Source organism: Gallus gallus, chromosome 28 (genome assembly GCF_016699485.2).
Source record: "Gallus gallus isolate bGalGal1 chromosome 28, bGalGal1.mat.broiler.GRCg7b, whole genome shotgun sequence".
NCBI classification, from domain to species: Eukaryota; Metazoa; Chordata; class Aves; order Galliformes; family Phasianidae; genus Gallus; species Gallus gallus.
The window spans coordinates 2797409-2820305 of NC_052559.1; the positions used below are offsets into that span (position 1 = coordinate 2797409).

The window sequence follows — 22897 nt, forward strand, 5'->3', positions numbered from 1 at the left end:
CTGCTCTGCTGTTGCATGGATCCGCTCACACCACTGCAGCAAACCTCACCCTACACCACATCCCCAGTGCCACGGAGCTCTGCCACGAGCCCTGCGGGGCAGCTGCCCTCCTCCAGCTCCAGGTGTGCTCCGTGAGGCAATGATTTGCCCCTCAGCATCACCAGCCCCCAGCACCGCAGCCCCAGCACTGCAGCAGGCCTTTAGAAAGGGCTCCATTGCAGCTGCAGCCGAACTTTGGGGTGGGAAATGAGCACAGCGGGGTGTGGGCAGGGGAAGGCAGCAGTGGTTGGTGGCAGCTCTGAGGTTTAATCGCCGTTGCTGACAGGGAGATGAGGAGGATGGAGCCGTGTGAGGGGAAGGCTCCATTGCCCCCTATCAGCACACACAGCGCGGGTGAAGGGCTGAGCAGAGGGGCGGCCATCCCACGGGGCCCTGAGGGGCACAGCACCACGGGGCTACCCGAGAAGGGCGATGTGGACTCGAGGAGCCACGAATGGATGTGGCTGAAGAGAGATGGCAGAGCCCGCAGGGGACACGGGCCCAAACGACGACAGCAGCGCAACACCCGGCCGAGCTCGGCGGGCAGTGCGGGCGGCGACACGAACCAGCGGCCGCCCCTCAGACGGCGCATTGCTCGGTGGGCGGGGCGTGAGCAACGCGCTCTCCGGCTGGCTGTACTACCCGCCACTCAGAGCGGCGAGGCTTTCTATTGGACAACTCCTCGCGGCTCACCAGTCCACCTTCCGGTTATGAGTTTGGAAGACCTCTCCGTCTCCCTCCGCCGTAAAACATAGTCCCACCCCTCCCCGCAAAGACAACGCTCAACCTCGCAGAAACCGCTTCCACCCCTCCCCCCTCCACCCACTCCTCCCCCACGCAGCTCAAAGCGTGGCCGCGAGCAAGTCCTCGGCAGCCCCTCAAGCACCGAGAGCGGCGGAGGGATACGGCGGAGGGAGGAGTCAAAAGGGGCGTGGCTTGGCGCCTCCGCTCAGTCGTTCGGAGGGAGGGAGGGAGGAAAGGAGGGGGGCGGTTGCGCTGGGGCCCGGCGCGCCGGGGGCGGGGGCGCGGGGCGGGCCGGGGCGCACGCGCCGCCCGGGCCGGAGCTCAGCGCGCCGCTTCGCTGCGCCGTACCCCGCCGGCGGCGCAGAACAATAGGAGCCGCCGCCGCCCGCCGGCCCCGCACCGGGCCCGGAGCGGGCCCTGAGCTCCGCGGGACCTTCATGCGCGGCCGCCGCTCCTCCCCGCGCACACGCACCGCGGGCTCGGTTCGGCCCCGGAACAGGTAATAAAACAGCCCGACGTTCAGCAATGATTTTTAATAAAGAACGGTAATATTTTCGCTGTGCCCCCCCTCCCCCCCCCCCCCCCCCCCCGGTGTTCAGCCGTGCGGCGGGGCGGCCGCTAACTTCTATACCCCGCCCCCCCCCCCGAAGCGGAGGGCTCAGCCCCATTGCCCCATTGTCCGCGGAGTTCGGCCGAGCCCCGGGGGGGAGAGACCCCCCATAAACCTATTGGGGGGTCCGGAGGGGGGCCGCTCCCCTTCTCCCAGCAGTCCCGCGTGGAGTTCAGCCCCGACCCCCCCCTTTTCACCTCCACCATCTGTGGGGTTGGGGGGCGGTGGTCCCTGTGCCCCTCTTGGAAAGTTGTGGAGGAGGTGGGGGGGGCCCTTCCGGGCTGTGGGAGCGGCTGTTCTGGCCCCCCCCTCCCCCTCAATATGACGGTGTTGGGGGGGGTCCGGTTGAGCCTTAGCACAGCTTGGGGGTGATTTGGGGGCGGGGGGGGGTGGCGGCTCTTTGGGTCTCCCCCCCACAGGGTGAGGGTCGGACCCCCATCTTGGGGTAGGCTCGTAGGACCTGGGGGGGTCCGCACGGCGATGTGAGGACCCCCCCTCCTTTCTAGGCTGAACCCCCCCCCGCCGGCTTAGGCCTGAGGGAGCCCCGGCCCTTTGTGCCCAGCGCAGAGCATCGAGGCTTGGAGTGGGGGGAGCGCTGTGTGTAGTATCGATGAGAGGTTTTGGGGTGCTTTAAAGCCCCCCCCCTTATCCCCATCCAACCCTGGGACCCCCCCGGGCTGTTCTCCGGCCTTTGTGCTGCTGCGGGAGCGGGGAGAGCCGGGAGAGGGCAGGGCTGGGCGTCCCGGGACGGAGCTTTGGGCTGAGAGTAGGGGGGGATGGGGGGGAAAGAAGAGAGAGGAAAATGATTAAAAAGCAATAATTAAAGAAAATAGACAAGGAGAGGAAAGATTTTTTTTAAAAGGAGCGGGGGAAAAGGAGAGAAAAAAAATTAAAGGGGGAAAAAGAAAATAAAGGGGCAGGCTGAACAGCGGGCTGCGTTGTTAAAGTTGTACTGGGGGGGGGGTCCCTGTTCCCAGTGGGTGTAGGTGCTCTAAAAGTAACGTCCTTACACAAAACAACCCCCCCCCAAAAACGCCTCCTCTTTAATTAATGTTTTTAATATAGCGATGGAGGCTTTTCCATGCTGGGCCGGTCTCACACTTTTTGTTTTGTCGTGTTGGGTGTTTTTTTTAATTGATATAAAACTCGATAGAAATGCGGCGGCGGCCCCACGAGCACTCCGGGCTGCGTGCAGTTGTCTCCTTTTCTTTTCGTTTTGGTGGGTTTTTTTTTTAACCCTTATGATTAATGAGTTAAATGCATTGGCCAGCTGCCCTCTGTAGCCGTGAATGAGTTCCTAAAGTCGGGGGGGGGAGGAGGAAAAAAGGGGCAAAAAAAGAAGGGATCTTTCATCTCCTCCCAGACCTCATCCTCCCTCCCAAGGAGATGTTTTTCCATAGCGACTCAGCCAAAAGGATCCATCTCCCCATTAGGGGAAATAATAATAATAAGCTGTACATTTGGAGGAATAACGTTTACCCGTTTCACGAGGATGCCCAAAGGGTTCCATTTTCACAACGTTTTCTTTCTCCCTCCTTTTGGGAGGGGGTTGGAGCTGCACCTCCCTGCTCAGGGCATCCCCGTGAGCACAGCTGCAGGTGCTCAGCAGCCTCGGGGAGGCAGCCAGAAGTTCAGACCTTTGGGTTTTTTGTGTCGTTTTGGTGTTTTGGTTTGGTTTTTTTGCATTGCTTTCCTTCTTTTTTTCTCATTCTTATAACCCACGCCGGGCCAGGAGGAGCAGCAGAGGAGGGGGGAAGCACAGGGTGAGCTGAGCCAGACAAGCACCCAAGTGATAACTCACCCTGAACCCTTTGATAAACGAATTCACTTGTTTCCCCCCCCCCCCCCCCCTCCCCTTTTTCTTTCCCCCCCTTCATTCACTGCACGCCGGGAGCAGAATTGGCCCAGGAACAGAATTGGCCCAAGAACAGAATTGGCCCAAACGAGTGAAATTGGCAGCAAAAAACCAACATCCAAATGTGTCTGGTCAATAGAGTGCTTGTTCCTGTGCTGGGTGCTGTGCGAGGGCTCTGCCCGCAGCCTCTGTGTGCTGGGAACGTGCACTGGAGTTGTGTTTTCTTTCCCTTTTCTCTCTCTGTCTTTTTTAAATATTCATCAATGGGGTGGGTGGTTGGCTCCAGTCATTAAAATATCTCTTTCCCCTCCCCCTTGCTTTCTCTAGGACTGCCACTGTTGAGTCTGTGGGAGTATGAATCAGCAGCAGCAGAGAATGGCTGCAGTTGGGACAGACAAAGAGCTCAGTGACCTGCTGGACTTCAGTATGGTGAGCGAAGGCGCCCGGAGGGGGGGTGGGGGGGGGGGCTTTAAAGGGCCCGGGGCTGTGGGTAGGGAGCTGGGAAGGGGAGGAAATGTGAGCCTGTAAATTGGACGTGATGGGTTTCAGATGTGCCGTGTTTGTGTGCGCGCACATGTGCTGCAACTTGTTTATTTTTAAGTTAAAGCGAAGCTGCTGCCCCTCCTGGACCCTCCCCTCGTGTGTCCCCCCCCTCCCCCGGCCCCCACTTTCCCCTTCAAAGCGTGTTGTTTCCTCATGAGGAGCACTCAGAGGTGGTTTTTCAGATGGGAAACGTAAGGCAGTGAGCTCTGTGTGGGTGCTTATGGTGCTGAGGGGCTGCTCCTGCCACCCTGGATATGGACCTAATGCAGAGATGTAACTTCAGTAGCCGTTTAATCAGCCTTTTTTCCCTCTCCCCAACTCCAGACTATTAAACTTTTGCTCCTGCAGGTTATTCTATCCCGCTTTGAAATTTATCCAAGCTCTCCAGCGCATGATTTCAGCAGGACTCAGGCATCTGTGTTCCCCTCCCTCTGCTTTTCTGTAGCCTGGAAACCTTCAGCTGCGTTTCGAGCGCTGCTTTTCAAAGAAACAGGACCTAAAAGTTTCCCCCATGGGGATGTGTGCAGCTCAGGGGGGAAGAGAAGTCCAACAGAGCAGGGCCAGCGTTTGTGCCCAGTGTGTGGTGACGTGTGGCATTGTGCACATTGTGCCACGGCAGGTGTAAGTGCGGAGGGGAGAGCTGTGTTCAAAGGAGAATAAGTCTGTTGGGTTCCTCACTCGTGGGCTGCACCCTCACGGAGCTCACAGCTCATGTCTTGCTTTTAAGATAAGCATACGTGCTGTGGAGATAGAGCAAACAGCTCTGCAGGGGGAGCGGCCTCAGTGCTGCTGCTGGAGGGTGGGGGGGGGCGGGGGAGGGGGGCGTTGGGGGCACCCGGCCCTGGGGTGGGTTTTGTTGCACCTCGGGGAGGAAGGGGGAAGAGGAAAGGGGGGAAATGGTGGCAAAACAGGGGGTACCCACTGTGCTTGTTGTGCCTATGGGAAGTGCTGAAGCGTCGCGGCGTTCTGCTGCGCTGAGGTTGAGCAGTGGGAGCTTTTATAGGGCTGTGTGCTGGGGGGGCTGAGGTCCCCATCCCATGTAATAGCAACCTGCAGAGGCCCAGTTTGCCTCGTCCTTTTGGGATGCTGTGAGCTGAGCAGCGTGGTGTTCTGTGGGTGTTATGGGACGTGTGAGAGGAGCAGTGCTGTGCTCGGGGTTTGCTGGGAGTGCTGCGCGGTTATTCCTGTTCTCATTCTTGGGGTTCTGCTCAGGGCAGCGCCGTCCCCTGCACCCATTTGGAGTGGTGCAGTGGTGCAGGCGGTGCTGTGTTGCACTGCTTTGCTTTTTCTCTAAGGAAAAAAAAAAAAAAAAAGCCCAAAATCAAATGAAATCCCACTCACTTTCAGAAAGCTAAAGCTTTATTTCCAAATGACCAAACCAGCCTCATTTGCATGCTGAGAGCTGTATTCCACGGAGAGGTCCTGACCTGTTCCCTCTGTATATGAATATTTCTCTTCTTGGAGACTAATCCTCAGCCAGGGGTTGAATTTGGGTTCAATTCCAGCCCTCCTACGCCGGTGTAAACCTGGGGAATGACCAGAATTTGTCCTGGGCTCGTCTGAGGCTCCGATGTTCGGGGGCGGCTGTTTGAGGGATCAGGGCCTGCAAATGTCATTTGCCAGCGAGTGATTCGAAGACATTCCCCTCCCTGTGGGATCAGTTGGCTGCTGGGCTCCAGCACGGCCTGGAGTGAAGCCAGGTCCATTTCACAAACCCTCAGCTCTGCACACGCACACCCTGAGCCTGCGTTAAGGGAACGGTAACGTCGCTCCTATGGGATGCAGAGCGAAAACGGAACGCTTCGGAGCGAGTGGTTGGGCTGCATCCCATATCCTGGGTTGCTTTGTGTCGTTGGGGTGCAGGGTTTGGGGCCAGAAAGCTTGCTCTGAAATGTGTGTGTGTATATATACATATATATATATATGGGGTCTTTTGGAGTAAGCAGGAGTGGAGCATTAAAGCACTGATGGTTCACTGCTGGAGGATGGAGGAAAACTGGAGGCGTTCAGAGGTGCTGGAGGAGTTTTGCTTCAGAGCAGTGCTTTGGTTCTTTGCTTTATTACCCTTTCAGCCCCCTGTAGGCTGTGGTCCCACTCCGTGCTGTGCATCGGGTGAGCAGAGCCCTCACGGCTCTGCATGGTCTGTGCAGTCAGTGATAGGGTTTGTGTGAGCTCGTAGCCTTGAGACTCTTTAATAAATACATCAGGTAATTACCGAGCTGCAAAGAGCTCACCTACAGCTTCCCACCGCCATCAAGTTGACAATGAGAGTGAAAACCAAAGGAATCTGTGATGTGCATCTGGGTGAGCAGGAGCCAAGCGTGCGGCTGGGAGGGCTGATCCCGCTCTGGGCTGTGCACGGTGCAGTGCTTCCCTCCTCCTCAGAACAAATTGCTTTCTATAATTGCCCCAAAGTGCAGGTAATTTGTACGCTTGCTTTCACCACTGCTCCCTGGCGATGGTCCAGAGCGGGCTCGCAAATCTAGAGGAGAGCTTCAAGAAAGCTGAAGCTTCAAGAAACCCTGCCTATCGATTCCCATTGCCAGCTCTGGGTTTGGTTTTTGCAGATGCTCGTTTGGGCGCAGTGTTTTTCTTTTGCCCTGTCGTTGCCAGGCTCTGTTTTGCAGCACGGGATGCACCCGGTGTGTGTGTGTGTGTGTGTGTGTGTGTTGGGAGGTGCTCAGCAAGGTCATCCCAGCCCCACTCTGCTGGTGTTCTCCTGTCCTGGGAAGGGCTGAGGGGTCCCTGGTTGGGGATGGGGGTCCGTGGGGTGGGAATCCTGGCTATGGGGCTCACCCGTGTTGCCAAGCTGGAGAGCAGCAGGAGGCTGCGTGCCAGCCTAGGTCCCTGGCAGGAGTGAAATACTGTTAACAGCCATGATTATTAGCAGAGTATTAACCATATGCTGAGGGATGCGGGGTTCGAACTCGGTGAGGGTGGGCAGAGGGTGAGCAGTCGCCCGGGACTGATCTCAACAAGCGATCCAACCCTTCAGATGAGGGCAAACCCCAAAGCATTCCTGCAGCACAGCAGCACCCAGTGCCCAGCTCCGGCCAAAGGCACAGCATCTGCGTTTCCGTGATAAAAAAAACTGCTGCTTTTGTTCCAAGTGAGGTTTGCCTTACGCCGCTGTGGACGTTGGGGCTGCAGTCAGGAAGGTCTGTCTGGAATGAGCACGTCTGAAATATCCTGCTGGCAGCGTCAGTGAGTGAATTCCCTCTTCTCCCCACATGAGCAGCTGGATGCCTTCCACTCTGCAAAATAGATCTCGGGTTGGGAGCTCAGCCCTGAGGTCGGTGCAGCCCGGATTCGGGAGGTGGGAGAGCAGAGGAAGTGAGAACAGCCATTTAATTTGAGAACACCGATGCTCCGGTGGAAGCGCCCAATAAATGAAGTGCTGCTCGGTGCTGTTGCCGTGTCTGGCAAATTCCCTTTCTTACGAGTCCGCCGCTGGGAGCGCGGGGGCCGGGACTTCCTGAGTGTTTGGGTTTCCATGCTCTGGGTTTGCATCTGGGAGCAATGCCCAAGGAGGCTGTGCATGCCCCATCCCTGCAGGCATTCAAGGCCAGGCTGGATGTGGCTCTGGGCAGCCTGGTCTGCTGGTTGGTGACCCTGCACACAGCAGGGGGTTGGAACTGGATGAGCATTGTGGTCCTTTGCAACCCAGGCCATTCAGTGATGCTGTGATAAGGGCAGCAGTGTGGGCTCAGAGCTGTGAGGACACGTTTGGCCGTGTCAGACCCTGCTTGGGAAACTGCACAGGGGGACCCTAAGATGGGGGATTTTTACACATCGTGTAATTCAAATCCAACAAAGGCCCCGTAATGACCCAATTACAGAGCCTGGGAGGCTGTGCCGGGTCCCCCCCGGTGTGTGCCAGTCTCCCCCCCTCCCCCTGTTTATTTTTGAAGCCGAGTTTCAAACAGAAAGGAAACTCACAGTGGGTGGGTGAGCTCGGGCTGCGAGTGACACAGGCGGGTGCTTGGAGGGTGACTGTGCCCCACTGCTCCACGCAGCCCACGCCGCGGTGGAAAAACAGGTTGACAGCAAAACAGCCACCCCGAAAAACCAAAAAGGGATGCTGGGAGCCCTCAAAAAGATGCAGAGCGAGCAGCCGGGGTTCCCTCCTCCGCAGTGCCTTGGAGGGGAGGACAGGAACGCGGGGGCGAGGGCATCCCTGCGGGTTGGGGATTGCCCCGCTGGGGGACCCCGCTTTGCAGAGCGCAGTGGAACAAGGCTGCTCATTCTCTCCGCTCGAAGCTTTCCTCTGCCAGCATCAGCGAGTGGTGAGCAGAAAGGCTCGTGACAAAGAGCCGGCGGTGCTTTCTGTTGTGTTTTTCACTGCTGGGGGTTGTGATGTTTGCATGTCCCGGTGCCCACACATAGAATCGTAGAATGGCCTGGGTTGAAAAGGACCACAGTGCTCATCCAGTTCCAACCCTGTGCTGTGTGTAGGGTCGCCAACCAGCAGACCAGGCTGCCCAGAGCCACATCCAGCCTGGCCTTGAATGCCTGCAGGAATGCCTCCTTGGGCAACCTGCTCCATTGTGTCCATGCATGCGGGCCCTCCTCTTGGAAAAGGGCTTCTGACCGCTTTGCTTTCTTGCACTGTGGCAGGGAGGGAGGTGGGCACGGCTCGGGGCAGCCGTGCAGGTTCTGCTTTCCATCCTTTCAGAGCTATTTGCAGAAAACAACGCCGTGGCACTGCAGAGGGAGGCAGGCTGCGAGCCTCAGCGCTCTCAGGGTTGGTTTCTTTTGTAGCCCGACTTCCTGAGGAAGCAAAGCTTGTGTAGCAGTGGGGGGCCGGGCCCCCAGAGCCTCCCCCAGAGCTCCAGACCCCAGGCAGCAGCTGGTGGTATAGGGCTGCAGGAGCCCGCAGGCTGCTGGGAGCCCATGTGTGCTCATACAGCACTCACACTTCTGTGTAAAGTGACTGCGTGTGTACAATGCCCTCAGTGTGAGTGTGCATACGTATATACGATCCCAAATGTCTGCTCTTTGAATGGCAGTCACTTTCTACGCCGCTCCCTTTGCATCCCTACTGTGTGTGGCTGTGTTTTCTCCCCACCAGCGTTTGTAACTGGGCTGGTTCTGTACAGAGGAGCACCTCTGGCCATGGGCAGACAGCGGTAACGTCAGGGCACGGAGCTGCCTTCCTGCAAGCTCTGCTGCTGTTGCACTGTTTAATCTTCAGAGCATTAAACTTTGGAGTTGCTCAGACGTTGCAAGGCGAAAAAACAATAACAGTTGGAATGGCTGCTGGTGAAGGTAGCTGGAGTGGCAGAGGATATGAAAATGGGAATTCAGCAGGCGTTTCCCACCGCTGGTTTTATTGGCTGCAGAGGAGAATCAGTTTTCTGCTGCACGCAGGTGCATCTCAGATGTTCCATAGCAGCTTCTGAAGGCCTCCCTGCTCACACTACAAATGTTTGTGCAGGTTTGCTGATGCTGGGAGCTCTCTGGTAGAGGATGAGGGCTGCAGCAGCGCAGCAACCGACAGCCAGCACTGCCCAGCTTGCAAAATGCATCCGTGTCGCTCACGATGGGTTAAATGCTTCTGTGCTGGGTGCTGCCCATCACCCTGGGAGGGTTGTATGAACAAAGACAGCCCCACGGGTGCCCTTTGGTCTGAGGGAAGCACTTGGGGAAGGAGCTGTGGGTTCTGATGCTGCTTGGATGGCTCTCAGTCGCACCTAAGGAACCAGACGTGCTGTGTACATAGGAGGAGTTTATGCACACAGGAATGTGTGTGTGTGCATCCACACGCAGCTGTGCTGCTCTCCTGGCCCTCCTGCAGCTGATGTATGCAGCAGGGGCACGAGGAGAGGAAAGTTTTTTGCATCAGTAAAGCACTCCCCTTCCCCTCCACCCCCCCCTGCCCGGTGTTGACCCCCTCTTTGCAGCAGCACAGCAAAACTCACATACTGAAATCTCCTTTCTCTCTCTCATCTTTCTGTTTTTCTAGATGTTTCCCCTGCCAGTGGCTAATGGAAAAAACAGACCCACGACCCTAGCAAGCACTCAGTTTGGAGGATCAGGTATAGTCATCTTCAATTTTATTGGTTTTTTTTTTTCTTAACAACGTAAAGTCTGTTGTAATAAATGTGTATTTGCTTGCAGAGCCCTGAACGGAGCAGGTTCAGTAGTTCTGTGTGTTTTTCTGGTTTTGTTTGCTGCTGTTTCTTGGGATGCTTTCTGTGTTGCTCCACGTATCTCTGGGCAAGCAGAGGGCTTGTGCTGGGCAGGCAGTCCTTGCTGGTCTGTTAAGCTGCTTAGATGAACCCATGTCTGCAGATGTACAGAGAAAAAAAGTCTTCCAGGGTGTATGGACACCACTGAGGAGATGCTTTAGTGGTGCTCTGCTGTCCAAAAGGTGTGACTGGGGTATCCGCCCTGCCCAGCTCCCTGCTGCAGGTATGATGGATCTCTCTGTTCCCAAAGGTTCCTTTTGCAAAGCCCTCCTGGCCACCACCCACCCCCTGGCAGCTCAGAGGTGGCAGCAGGGCTGTATGGAGCTGCTGCATGAGCCCATATGCAAGCATTGTGCTGCTGAGCCCATCCCACCCACACGGTGCCCCAGCAGCAGTGAGCTGCAGCTGTGCAGGGAAGGGGCTGCCTCCATCCCTCACGGGGCTTTGGGAACCCACCCAGCTGTGATAACGGGTTCACTGAAGGGCACAGAGCTTTCGGATGTCAGAAAGGAGCGTGGTGGGAATTAATTTGAGGCTGAAGTGGGGAATCTGGGGACAGAGCTGTGCCAGGCTTTTGCTGCCTGGAGAAGCTGTGTTCTGTGCAGGGCTCGCTGCAGCCCGTGGCATGCAGGAAGCTGGGATGGATAAAACTTGACCTTCTGAGCCCCAGCTCCACTTGAGCTATCTGGGGACCTCCTGGCCATGCCAACAGCAGGGCCTGTGTTCCAGCCCTGGGGACCGTTTCTGGCAGGGAGCAGTGATGGGGGGCAGCTTTTGGGAGCTCACAGGGACGTGCAGCATGCGAGGGGTGCTCTGCCCCACTCTGCTGTGCCCTTCCTGGCTGGGGAAGCACGGAGCTTTCACCCTGCTCAGCTTCTTGTCTGCTCAAAGCCATCCTGACACTTTGTCAGGGAGGTAAGCTGTTGAGTGGGTGCTGGAAGAAAGGGAAGGAAATTCAAGGGCAGAAACTCTCAGCTTATAACCCAAATGGAAGCTGAGCTCCGCGGCAAGCATTCCTACATGTGTGTATGTGCCTGTGACTTCTGCCTTTCAAACAATCCACCCGAGACACGCTGCATGAGAGAGAACAGCCCTGGAGTGAGCTCCCATTAATTCGTTTCCTGCTCAGAGGCTGCTTTGGCTGCAGGCTCTGCAGGGCTGGCCAGAGGGGAGGCTGCAGGCAGGGCTGTGCTCAGCAGCCATGCGGTGACCGGACCCCCCTCTGCCTGGCTGGGCAGCTGCCGAAACATCACAAAACCTTATTATTATTTTTTTTCTTTTTCCCCCCCTTCTCTTTTCTTTCGGGTGAGTGAAAGGTAATGTTGACACCACCCTTCCTCTGGGCTGCTGCTTTTTGAGTCTGGCTGTGAGCAGTTCATAAAAACAGAGGGCTGATATTATACAACAGAGGTTGCACAATCGCTGCCGTCCCAGTCTGGAGGCCGTGGGACAGCTCTGTCCTGCTGCCTGGTTTGGGCTGCTCCAACTGCAGTATTACCCCCTCAGCCTCTCTTATCCTTAATGCTCTTTGGGGAAGGGGAGCTGTGTTTGGGGCTTCCCTCTTACCCCTGGTGTCTGAGGATGGGTTTTTGCTGGCTGGGGGAGTAGCTGCAGTGAGATGCTGATGGGATGTGCTGTGTGCAGGGGTGCAGTGCAGCTGCTGGAAGGATCCACGCTGTCTAATTGAGGTCCTGGACGGTGGCAAGGGTTGGTTTTCATAGTTTGTGGGCACTGGTTTTGCTTAATTTAACATCGCTATCTCATCATTACAACAACCCCAAGATAACAAACTGATGTTATCTGACGTGCCACAAATAACGGCGTTCCGTGCTTCTGCCCACCATTGGACATGTGGATTCGTGGCCCCTCACTCTTCATCTCCCTCCTCCTCGGGAAGTCCCACTGCTGTTATTTCCCACCCCCGAGGATCTCAAGGCTACGGGCTGCATCCTTTGGGCAGCAGCAGTTGGTGGGAGCCGTGCGCTGCTCCCTGCCCCATCGCTGTGCCCCATTCACCAGGAGAAGGCTTTCGCTTCCCGAGCCCAGCTGGTCAGTGAAGAGAAGCAGCACTACAAGAAAACCTCCCCAAGTTCAAATCCTCTCCAAATCCCAATTAATAAGTGCCTTGGCTGCCCCTGAGCGCGTGGGTGGCCCCGGGAGGGGGACCTGCTGCTCTCCGGAGCCAGGAAACTCAAAGCGTTAACACAAGCCCTCCAGCTCTGAGATCTCTTTGCTTTTATATTTGTCTCCTGGTTTTATTTTAAGCTCTGCCACTGTTTCCCTCATTTCTGTCCTCAAATGCACCAGGGAGGAACTGGTTTAGCTATCCCGCTGCCTGGACAATTCAGCACCTCCGCTCCGCGCTTTTTTGGCACGGCGCAACCCAACAATTGCCACTAGGATGGAGCTGACGTCATGCAGGCCACAGCCACAGCATTTATAGCATGCAGGTCGCCGTGGGGAGGTTGGCCTTCCTGAGGCTCTGAGCTGCAAAGAAGCATTTTCCAGCCTTGGCGCCGCGCTGTTTGCTGCTGGCATTTTATTGTAGCCCTGGCGCTCAGCGTGCGCCTGTCATCTCACTCCTAGAAGGATGGGGTTTTGTCATCCCTGTGCCACGCTGTGCCATCCCTGCGCTGCATCTGTGTCCCCACCTCGTGGTTTGCAGAGGACCGCTCCAAGCAGAAGGCTCTGCCCCAGTGTGTTTCCTGAAGCTGCACCTCCAGCAGGGAGCTGCGTGCTGAGCTGTGCGTGGAAATGACCGTTTCTCATTGACGTTTAACACAGAAGGAGGGATGGGAGGCAAAGGGATCGCCTCGTCTCTCTTTGCAATGCCTCTTCTTTCTTGCTTTGTGCTAAAGGGACCTCCTGTGCCTGAGATCTCTCAGGTGGGTGCAGAGGGGGTGGTTCCCCCCCCTCCCCCCCCCCTCCAAAATGTGCTCAGTGCCTTTTTGCTGGGGAGACTGGGAGACAAGGCTGGTTGTTAGGGAATTGCTTTGATCGGGGCAAGTTCATAAAGTACATCTGAAGCTGGTGAACCAGAGAGCTTTTCAAAGAGTTACAAGCTGGTGCATGTAACAGATTTTAAGTTACAGCCTCCCGAACAAAGCGAATGCATTCTCCCTGGAGGCAGGTGAGTCTGCGTGCCCTTTGAAAGCCTGCTTTAAACAGCATTCAAACTTGAATACCTGTGGCAACAGCACCGAGAGTAATAAATCCTCTGTAAGATGAGGGTGTCTGTGTCATTGGTGCTACAGGTGAGCTGCTGGAAGGTTTAATGAGGGTGTGCGTGCGTGCAGCCGTGGGTCAGGATCACGGTGAAGGCGGTGGGGTTGGAGCACTGTGCTGGCAGCAATGGGGTTTCAGGCTGAAGAATGGCATTTTGCAACTATTTGCCATAGTGAGGAAAAGAGGCTTTTATTAGCAGGGCTGTATCACGTTTCCCTACAAACCGCCTCGAGTCCCCACATGTTTTGCTTGTGCTGAAGTGGGAGTGATGGGCTGCACTTGCTATTTTGATATGTGATGGAAAGCAGACGTGAGGGATGCAATATGGGACTTGCTGTTTGGAACTGGCACTTCCCATTGCATCGGTCTGCCTGTGTATGTCATGTGTGTGTCACCAAAGCAGGAGCTGCCACAGCAAGGAGTCAATCAGAACGTTCAGTTGGCATCAGAGCATCTTCCAAATACAGGTGACTTCTGGCTGTTACCAAAGGAAGGACGAATCCCTTGCTAAAGCCTGGAAAGAAGCAATTGTCTGCCGCTCCGTGCAGCCCAGGAGTGTTTCCATGCCTGGGTGTAGGAGGGTGCTGAGGGAACACCCCACGCTCCCAGCCCAGCCCTTCCAGTAGTGGAGCCCGGAGGACTTTCAGGGAAGTTCTCCCACGTGCTGCAGGCGGTGCTTTGAAGGGCTTTCAGCTGTGCTTTGTCTGTGTCTTCGGGAGGCTCCTGTTCTCCTTCCTCTCCCTGATCTCACCCCTGGGGTGGATCGGGTAAAGGACGCAGAAAATAGGGCTGGAAAAGAAAACAAACATGAAAACAATCCTGCAAGTAGGGCTGGGGACAGGGAACGTGGGTCAGCAGGAAATAGTAGGCATGGGGGAACAAAAGGCTTCACCCCTGCATCCCTTCAGCCCACCTCACACCCTCTGGAACCCTGGCATTCCCCCACAAGGTGCATCCCATGCCAGCTGCTCCCCCTGCACCTCTGCAGCTGATTTGCACCAGGACAGCCCTATCCGTTTTTGTTCCTTCTCATCAAATCTGTTTTATTTTTCCCTTGAACTTTTTGTGCAGGGAGTGAGGCCGTCCCACAGGAGCAGGTTTGTGATGGGCGCAGTCCAGGACAGCACAGAAAGGTGATGCTCCAAGGGCAGCTCGGTGCTCAGAAGTCTCACTGCCAGTCTTGCTGTGCCTAGCTTTGGGGTGAGATGGTGCATGCCTGCAGGGGAAGGAGATTTTTACTCATCTCCCACCCCGGGGAAGAGTCCTTCTGGCCAGATCTGGGATGTCAAACTAGGAGAGAGCCCAGGGAATGTCAGGTGCCAGAGAGCCAACACTGCACTGAGATAAGCGACAGCTTTTGTTTAGAAACTGCAGATGTGACACAGCCCTTGTTTAAGCACACAGCTTTAACTTCGCCAAGGAGTTGGAGCAGTGCAACCATCTCCTGCCATAGAGCTTTCCCCTTCCCAGGACAAGGCCATGCAGCCCTGGTGAAACTCTGCCTGCTCGAGGGCTTGTGGTGGGGTGAGTGCTCCAGTGAGAGCTTCCGTGCCTCACCTGGCATAGAGCTGGAGTGGGAGTGTGCCTTCTGCCTTTCAAAAGAAGCTGCACCTGCTTTCCTTCAATAAAAGGAGGTGGTGCCTAATGCTGTTGCATTGCTTAGGCTGCTGCTGCGTTGCTTAGGCTGCTGCTGCCTCGATCACAAAGGATCCAGTTAAAATGATCTCAGGGTGAGCGGCGTGCTGCGGCTTTGGCACTGGGATGCAGCAGCTCTGCCTCAGCTCACCCCACGTCTGCCTGAGCATTGGGCCGAGACCTGAACTTCTGTGTTTGAGAGGGGAAAGCGGTAGGTGCCAAATGTGGCCGTGGCTGGGGAGCCCTGCCAGCACTGGGTGCTCCTCCACCCGTTCTTCTTATCGTGTTCTGCTGGTGGGAGTAGGCAGAAAGCTTGCTTTTGGCTCAGCATCCCGGCTCGAAGCCTTCCACGCTTGTTGTGCCCTTTCCAAAGGGGAGAGAGATGGCTTTGGAAGGGGCCCAGCAGGTCTGGCAAGCGTTTCTGCTGGACCTTGCTGCTGCTAATTTCGAATTCTGCATGCTCTGTAGGGTGCTGTGCTCCAGCACGTGTCCTGCGTGTGACCGGTCACTGCCCATTGCATCTCCATCGTTAATGTTTGTATCCAGTTAAACCCAAACTGGAATTAATGTTTGATTTTATTAGAGACAGCAAGTGAGTGTTTTAAGGGGACAGATTCAGTGCGAGGTGCCGTTTTATTACTCTGGATGGGCTCATCTCCAATTAGCTCTGTTATCTCCATGGTGCTAACGTGGCTGGAGGATGCTGTACGTGCATCTTCTCACCGACCCCCAGAATCACTGTTAAATGCAGTGTGCTTGCTGCTGTCCTGATACATGAGCAGACTGAGCCCCACGGGGTGGTGATGCTGTTTGCAAGCACCATTTTCACCAGTGGTGCATCTTACTGCTTCAGCTGAAGGAAAGCAACTTCGGCTTCCATGCTCACAGCAGTGAGGTGTTGTGTGTGTGTTTCCTGCCTGCTTTGAGCCCCGGACCTGTGTGTATAAGAAGAGACCATCAGCTGAGGTCATAGAGTCTCGGAATGGTTGGGTTGGAAGGGATGTTAAAAGACCATCCAGTTCCAACCCCCTGCTGAAGGCAGCACTGCTGCCCACCAGATCACAGTCCTTGAGCCTCTTGGGGAGCACAGTATTTCCTTGCAGACGGGGCAGATGCAAAGTGATCACCCAACCCTGGGCTGGAAACATGCCCAGGAGCTGCGAGAGCCAATCTGTGCCTGGAAAGCTCTTGGAACAGGCTTTGGTACCTCTGCCCCATGTCGTGGGCATTGCAGCAGGTGAGCACGGGGTGGCAGCTTGCTGGCAGTGGTTCTCTTCTGCCTCGGCTCTTGCTGCTGTGCTCAGCCTGTTCTACCAGCTCTGGGCGCTGCAGGGCGGTGGGACGGTGCCATCCGACGCAGCTGTCTCAGTTATGCCAAGAAGTTTGCCCACATCTGCCTCTTGGATTCCCAGCCGCGTGGGTTGGGATTAGCCTGCCTTCTCCCAGCGCCTCCAAATAGCTGAGACATCCCAGGAGTACGGCGAGGGGGTGGCAGCCTGCAGGCTCACAGCTGCCTCCTTGGGAGCCCTGGTTGTCCCTTGTGTCACCATGCAGTGAGGATGAGGGACCCACTGAGGTCCTGGGCATGTGCATTTACCCAAAGCTGCTGGGCTTGGGGCGTGAGGATGGGCATCGTGCTCCGTAGCCAGCAGGATGCACAAGCAGGAGGTTTGAATGCAGGTGTCTCTTTGTGAGCGATGTCTTCTGGAGGAGAGAGGTGGCATTGGAATGCATTTAGTTGGATTGCATTTCACACGTTGCCCAGAAGGCTGTGGGTGCCCCCATTCGTGCAGGAACCCAAGGCCACGAGGTGGGTCCTGGGAAGCGTGAGCTGGTGGGGGGCACCCAGCACACAGCAGGGAGTGGGCTGGGTGGCTCTGGGGTCCTTTCCAACCCAACCATGCAGTGATTTTAGGGCTGTCGGTCGGTGCTTGTGCATCTCCAAGCCGAGGTGAGCCTGCATGGAGGTGATCTCACTGCAGGTCTCAGAGACCCTCCTGCCAGAAGGTTCCCAAGTATTGTGCAAGCCTTGATTAGCGCATTAGTTTAAACAAATTGAGTTATATATGCCACGCAGGGAAGAAAGGTACTGCGCTCCTTTGGTGTTGACTTAAAGTTTAATTAATTTTGTTGCCAAATGAGGCATGAAATACGGTGTGAAATACATTGTGGAGCTGAATGTGTAATTGTACGTGGGGCCGGCTGTGCGCCGGGGATAGGAGTGCACCGGAGGCGAGAGGTCTCATGGCACTGAAACCCACGTCTGGCAGCTGTGGTAGGGCTGTGTCTGTGCCCATGGCACTGAGCTGGGCTGGAGGGGACTGTCCCCAACCGCTGCCCTGGGGATGTGGGACCGGGCCAGCCCCATGCACAGCCCCGCTCTGCCCTCCGTGCAGTGCTGAACACGGTGCAGGATGGCTTTGGGGTTGGATGGGGGAGTGTTCCTCCTGGCTTTGGGGTTGGATGGGGGAGTGTTCCTCCTGGCTTTGGGGTTGGATAGGGGAGTGTTCCTCCTGGCTTTGGGGTTGGATGGGGGAGTTTTCCTCCTGGCTTTGGGGTTGGATAGGGAAAGTTTTCCTCCTGGCTTTGGGGTTGGATGGGGGAGTGTTCCTTCTGGCTTTGGGGTTGGATGGGGGAGTGTTCCTCCTGGCTTTGGGGTTGGATAGGGGAGTGTTCCTCCTGGCTTTGGGGTTGGATGGGGGAGTTTTCCTCCTAGCTTTGGGGTTGGACATGGGAGTGTTCCTCCTGGCTTTGGGGTTGGATGGGGGAGTGTTCCTTCTGGCTTTGGGGTTGGATGGGGGAGTTTTCCTCCTGGCTTTGGGGTTGGATGGGGCAGTTTTCTTCCTGGCTTTGGGGTTGGACATGGGAGTTTTCCTCCTAGCTTTGGGGTTGGACATGGGAGTGTTTCTCCTGGCTTTGGGGTTGGACATGGGAGTTTTCCTCCTGACTGTGGAGCTCCTGGGTTTGCGTGGTTGTGTGGGATGAAAGCAAGCAAGGAAAAGCATCAGAGGAGGAAGAAGGTGAGCAGTGAGTGCAGATTTCTTGATTCATCTTTGAGGCTTTTGGGAGCGGTTTGGTCGATGCCCTTCAGGATGCTGTGATGGATGTTTCTGGAGGGCAGACGTCTATGCAGCAGCTTCTATCGGATCGCCTCACTGCTAGAGCAGGTGGATGCCAGGACACCTGCCTTTATTTCCCTGCATTTTTCAGTTCTCTCTCTCCAGGTAGCTCAGCTCCAAGGCTAACAGGAAAAAAAAACCTGAGAACCTCCTGTCCATCTGCTGTGAGCCCTGAGCAACGCAGCCCCACCTCCAAAGTGACCGGAGGCACCATCTCTCTCTAAATTTAGCCTGAGATTGCGTCAGGAGCAAGAGGGAGGTGAAGTTAACGTGGCACAAGCTCTTTTTTTTTTCCCAGCAGGGAACCTTCGTGGTTAGGCAGGGACCGAAAAGAAATGAATGGCATCGCTCCAGGGTGGCAGGAACACACGTGGGTGGGTGGGTTTTGGTAACATGCAGAGTAAAGGGTGTTGTCTGACCGGTCCTAAACAGGAAAAGCTTCCAGGAAAGCACGTGCTGCTCCCCGTGTCCTGCCTGCAGGTAGTGCTGTGTGTCAGAGGTGACACTTGTCCTATATGGCAGCTGGCGCTGTGACCACCTGGAGCCATTCCCCTCCTTGTCCAAGGGGTTTGAATCATCATCTGCTCGCAGGGATGGCGAATTGCTGTGGTTTTCACCTTCTGAGAGCCGTGCTGGGCTCTGTCAGGGTGTCAATGGGGACAACCCAACGTGGCTCTGACCCAGGGGAGCACCCAGCCACGCTCCTGCAGGACCCACCCAGCCAGAGGGAGCCATGCAGGATGCAGGTGTTGCTGATCACTGCTGCCTTCCCCAGTGGTGCAGAGTCCTTACCCCACTGTGCCCCCCATTGCAGAGGACAGTTGTGTGACAATGCAGAGCGGGGAGGTCCTGGGCCCCTTCTGCTTTTCCAAGGCATATTTTTAAAAGTGAGGTGGTCTCTCCTCCAAAGGCTTGTTAATGCCCCATTAACATTGTTATACAAAACAGCAGTACGCCATTTAATTAGGAAAAATACTACTAACCTCTACCATATGTTGCTCTTCTCCTCGTATTTGCATTTGAAAGTCCAGCTGAATTTCAATGTGAAACTGGATTTTATCCAAGTGATGAATGGCCTGAGAGGCAGTGGGAAGATGGATGTGCCTCCCTATCAAATGTCGTGGGGGTTTTTATTCCCCTCTCTTTGAAAAAAGAAAAGAAATGAGAGCAGAGGATGCCTTTATTCCTCCTTCTATTGCAGTTCAACCTGCTTACACCTTTCCTCCCGTACCTTGCATGGCATCGTGCTGCTTCTGCATCCCCCAAGCCCGAAGGAAAGGGATGTATTTCAGGTACTGCTGCTCTCTTGTAGGCTGTGCATCTCCTTGGTTGACCTAAGGAAGATGGCAGTGCCTATGGGCACCCCTTCTTCCAAAACACAAGCAGAGCACCCAGCTCTGCAGCGCTTTGGCTCTGCAGCAGTGCATGGAGCTGCCAGGTGCTCTTTGCTTTGTTTTCCCAGCCTGGACCATCGCTTGCCCATGAGCAGCAGCTTTGGGCAGCACACAGCACTGCTGCAGGAGCCACAGAGCTCACAGCTGTGCACTGAGCCGTAGCTTTGGTTGCCCTCTGAGGTCTTTTGCTCACAGCGAGCTCAGCATTACCTCTCGGTAGCTCTCAGTGGCCTTTACTTCTCCTACCTGGCAAAAGAAAGAAGAAAAGCACCTTAAAAATCAGCTCCTCTCCTGCTTATTTCACATCCCTTCGGATCTTCCACACAGGTGCTGCGGGGCTCTGACTTTTGTTCTCCTTTTCCCCTGGGCCTCTCAGGTCAGCTCAGCCTTTAAGACACTTTAGGTTGTATTTCGTTGTTGTTGTGTTCGTGCAGCTGAAGCGATGTGATTACATTTCCAGATTGGGGTGATGGAATAACAAGGCAGGAAACTCTTTTTGAACCGTGCTGTGTTGGGTTGTTTTTTTTTTTCCCCTCTTATATTAAAAAAGGAAGGGATGTCACTTCCGAATGATCCCGGTCTCTGGTTGGGATGATCTCTGCCTTGGCACGAGTGCTCCCCGCCTCCATAGCTGTGCCTGCAGCACCCCGGGTTGTCGGGTCCCCAAAAGGACAGGCCTTCCCATCCCCATGAGGAACCACAAGGCCAAATGGCCCACATCCATCCCCATATGCTCCACGCCACCCCTTCTCCTCCCCCTTCCCTGGGGTTTGCCGTGGCACGAGCATCTCCCCGTGCTCCTCCGGCTCCTCTCATCCATTGCTTCACTCCCAGATTGCAGTTTGGAAAACAGACACCAGCAGCCTCACCGGATCATCTCGCAATGGCGACTTCCTTCCTAAAAAGAGGAGGATGTTTGCGGACTTGGTGGCTTGCCATTATTTTCCCCCATCACATCCCTCTCTCGCCCGGTGCTTTGCAGGCATTATCACCCTTTGCTTCGGGTTCCCGGTGAGCCGCAGTGCCAGCACAGAGCTCACCCCGGTGCTGCAGCATTTGCCCTTCTTTGGGTCTGCATGAAGGAGGCTGTGAGTCACTGCAGGGCCGTAGTTACCCCGCTCCCATCTTGCATGTGTGTTGTGTAGCCAGCAGGATTATTTATAACTTAGCCAGCATCCCGAGCCTATTGTTTCAGCAAAGAGCAGCAATGACTCGATGACTTCCTGAGGTTTTTTTTTCATTGCATGGCTTTTTTTTGTTGTTGTTGTTTTGTTTTTTTTTACCACCCCCTCATTTTTATTTTTTTCAATCTGCTTTTCCTTCCAACTATTATATTCGCCAGTTGGATGCTTCCCCCCCCCTCCTCCCCCCCATCTTCCCCTCCTGATTGTGCATTTGTGCTGCTGATGATCGCACTGCCGGTGTTGCTTTAACCCTACAAGTGGGTTTTTTTTGGGGGGGGGGCACATTGAGGAGCTCCTGCTGGCTGTTTTACAGCCCTGACCCCCCCCTGGTTGAGCACAGCCCCATCCCAGCACCTTCCCTTTGACACAGAGCACCCCAGGAGCGCGCCGGGGGCTGAACAGCTGAAGAAGAACTTCAGCCTTGTGGTCAGCAGAGATCTGCGTGGGTCCTCTCGGTTTCTGTTAGCTCAGAACTCAAAACTGAGCCCTCGTTTATTTTTAAGCCTCTGTTTCTGGCCAGAGTGCCCCCAAGCCTTCGCTTTCCCTCTCTTTGCAGCCCCTCTGGACCCTTCCCAGGGGGCCGTGGCCACGACCCAGCCCTGAATTTAGGGTCTGATGGCACAGAGATGCTGCTCTCCTGGTGATGCTCTCCTGGTGATGCTCTCCTGGTGATGCTCTCCTGGTGATGCTCTCCTGGTGATGCTCTCCTGGTGCTGCCTGGCCCCATGCAAAATACACGACCTTTGTCCAAATGGAGCCCCGCAGCTCTGGAAATGCTGCTTGGATGCGAGCAGAAGTGGGGAAACGAGTGGCGAATTCTGCCCTGTGGGGTTTCTGTGCTCTTCGTGGCTCATTGAGCTTCTCCAGGTTTGTCCTCACGCACAGCACGGGGTGTGGGTCCGACCCAGGAGCGCTGTGCTGGACGTGGGGCAGAGGTGATGCTGTGCAGCGGGTGGGAAATGGCCATGTGTGGAGCTGATGTCTGGGGCCATCCCAGTGCTGATTGTCTCGTAGCAATCGGGATCAGAGGTTCTTTGGGCCGGGAGCTGAACTGCTGGTAAGAGCTTATCCCACACGGGTGGGTTTGGGTTGTGCAGAGCCAGATGGGGGATTGGGTTGCGCAGATCCAGGAGGGTCCTTGCATGCAGCTGTGCTGCTTTGCTTCCCCTCCTCATCCCTCTGAGACTTTGGAATGGGGTTCCCAGAGGCAGAGCACCCCTGTGCTGGCTCCATCCCACCCCACAGCACGGGGAGCCCAGTGTGAGCATCGCTGCCTCTTCCAGCCCTTCTGGGTCAGCTCCGAAATAGAGAACAGCCCTTCACCCCCGGCTCACTTCGTCCTTTTCAAAGCACTGTGGTTTGTTTTTTTTTTGTTCCGTTTCCTTTAAATAATGTTCCACAAAGTTGAAACCTTAAGGCTGGTGCTGTTTTTTTTTTGTTTTGTTTTGTTTTGTTTTTTCTTACCCTAAAATGAGAAAACTGAAAGATGAACGCACGCAACGCTGTGGTTTGGATGGCAGAGCTGAGCAGATTTCTGTGCTGGGGAGTGAGGGGCACTGCAGCCAAGTGGTCATGGATGGAGAACACGGTGGGTGGTGGCAGAGCTGGGTTGGTCCATGCAGGTATCCAGGGGACGATGCACTGTGCCATAGGGCTGTGTCAGCTCCGCTCTCTGCTGCTGCACTTCCAGCACTGCCTTCATTTTTTGGGCAGGTCTCCCTATAGGTACAATAGCTGTCGAAACAGTTTTGTTCCCTGGAGAGAGAGGCTTTGAGGTTTGAACCTTGATAAAACTGCTTTGAGATCTGCAGATAAAGGAGAACGAGACAATAAGCAGCCAGCAAAGCCGTGCCAGACAAATCCCCCATATCACCACAACAGAGCCGGGCAGGATGGGGTGGGGATGGCTTTTGTTAGAGGGCAAACAGCCTTTCCAAAGCTGCCATGTGGACGTGATCAGAGGGGTGCAGCCAAGCCCTGACCTTGGCCATTCACAGAGCTCGTGCCAAGGGGATCACAGCTGTGGGTAAGGGCACTTTGAGCTTTTCCCTGCGCTTCTCATTGCCCGGGGTGTTCTCTGCTTGTTTTGCTCCATGCTCTCAACTCTCCGGGCAGGGCATCATAAACCTCCCCCCCTCAGTAAACTTAATCCACGCCATAAACCTCGTTAACTTTCTTTTAAGTGCCTCTGCCTGTCCTTAGAGTGAACTCTGCCATCCCCAAACAAAGGCAGCGGCGGTGGGCAGGGACGGGGCGGCCGGAGGAGGAGCCCAGGGCTGGGATGCTGAGCGGGACTCGGCTGTGCCGCGGACATGGCAGCACTGCAGGGGCTGCACAGGGGTAGGTGCCCACCAGCAT

The 22897-nt window shown here is 55.6% G+C and overlaps 1 protein-coding gene across 48 annotated transcripts in view; it reads left to right on the forward strand.

The window, feature by feature from the left end:
- The first annotated feature begins 1140 nt into the window (after positions 1–1140).
- Positions 1141–22897, forward strand: part of TCF3 (transcription factor 3) — a 57729-nt gene continuing 35972 nt past the window's right edge. For 35 of the 48 annotated variants that reach the window (XM_015299889.4, XM_015299892.4, XM_015299895.4 and 32 more), the window contains exons 1-3: positions 1141–1282; positions 3576–3677; positions 9757–9829. In XM_015299889.4, coding sequence (XP_015155375.1) covers positions 3603–3677; positions 9757–9829 — 148 coding nt within the window. In that variant the 5' untranslated portion in view covers positions 1141–1282; positions 3576–3602. Of the gene's footprint in view, positions 1283–3575; positions 3678–9756; positions 9830–21095; positions 22566–22811; positions 22880–22897 lie in introns of those variants that run through there. The other 13 variants (XM_015299907.4, XM_046904522.1, XM_046904523.1 and 10 more) reach the window with 2 other exon arrangements.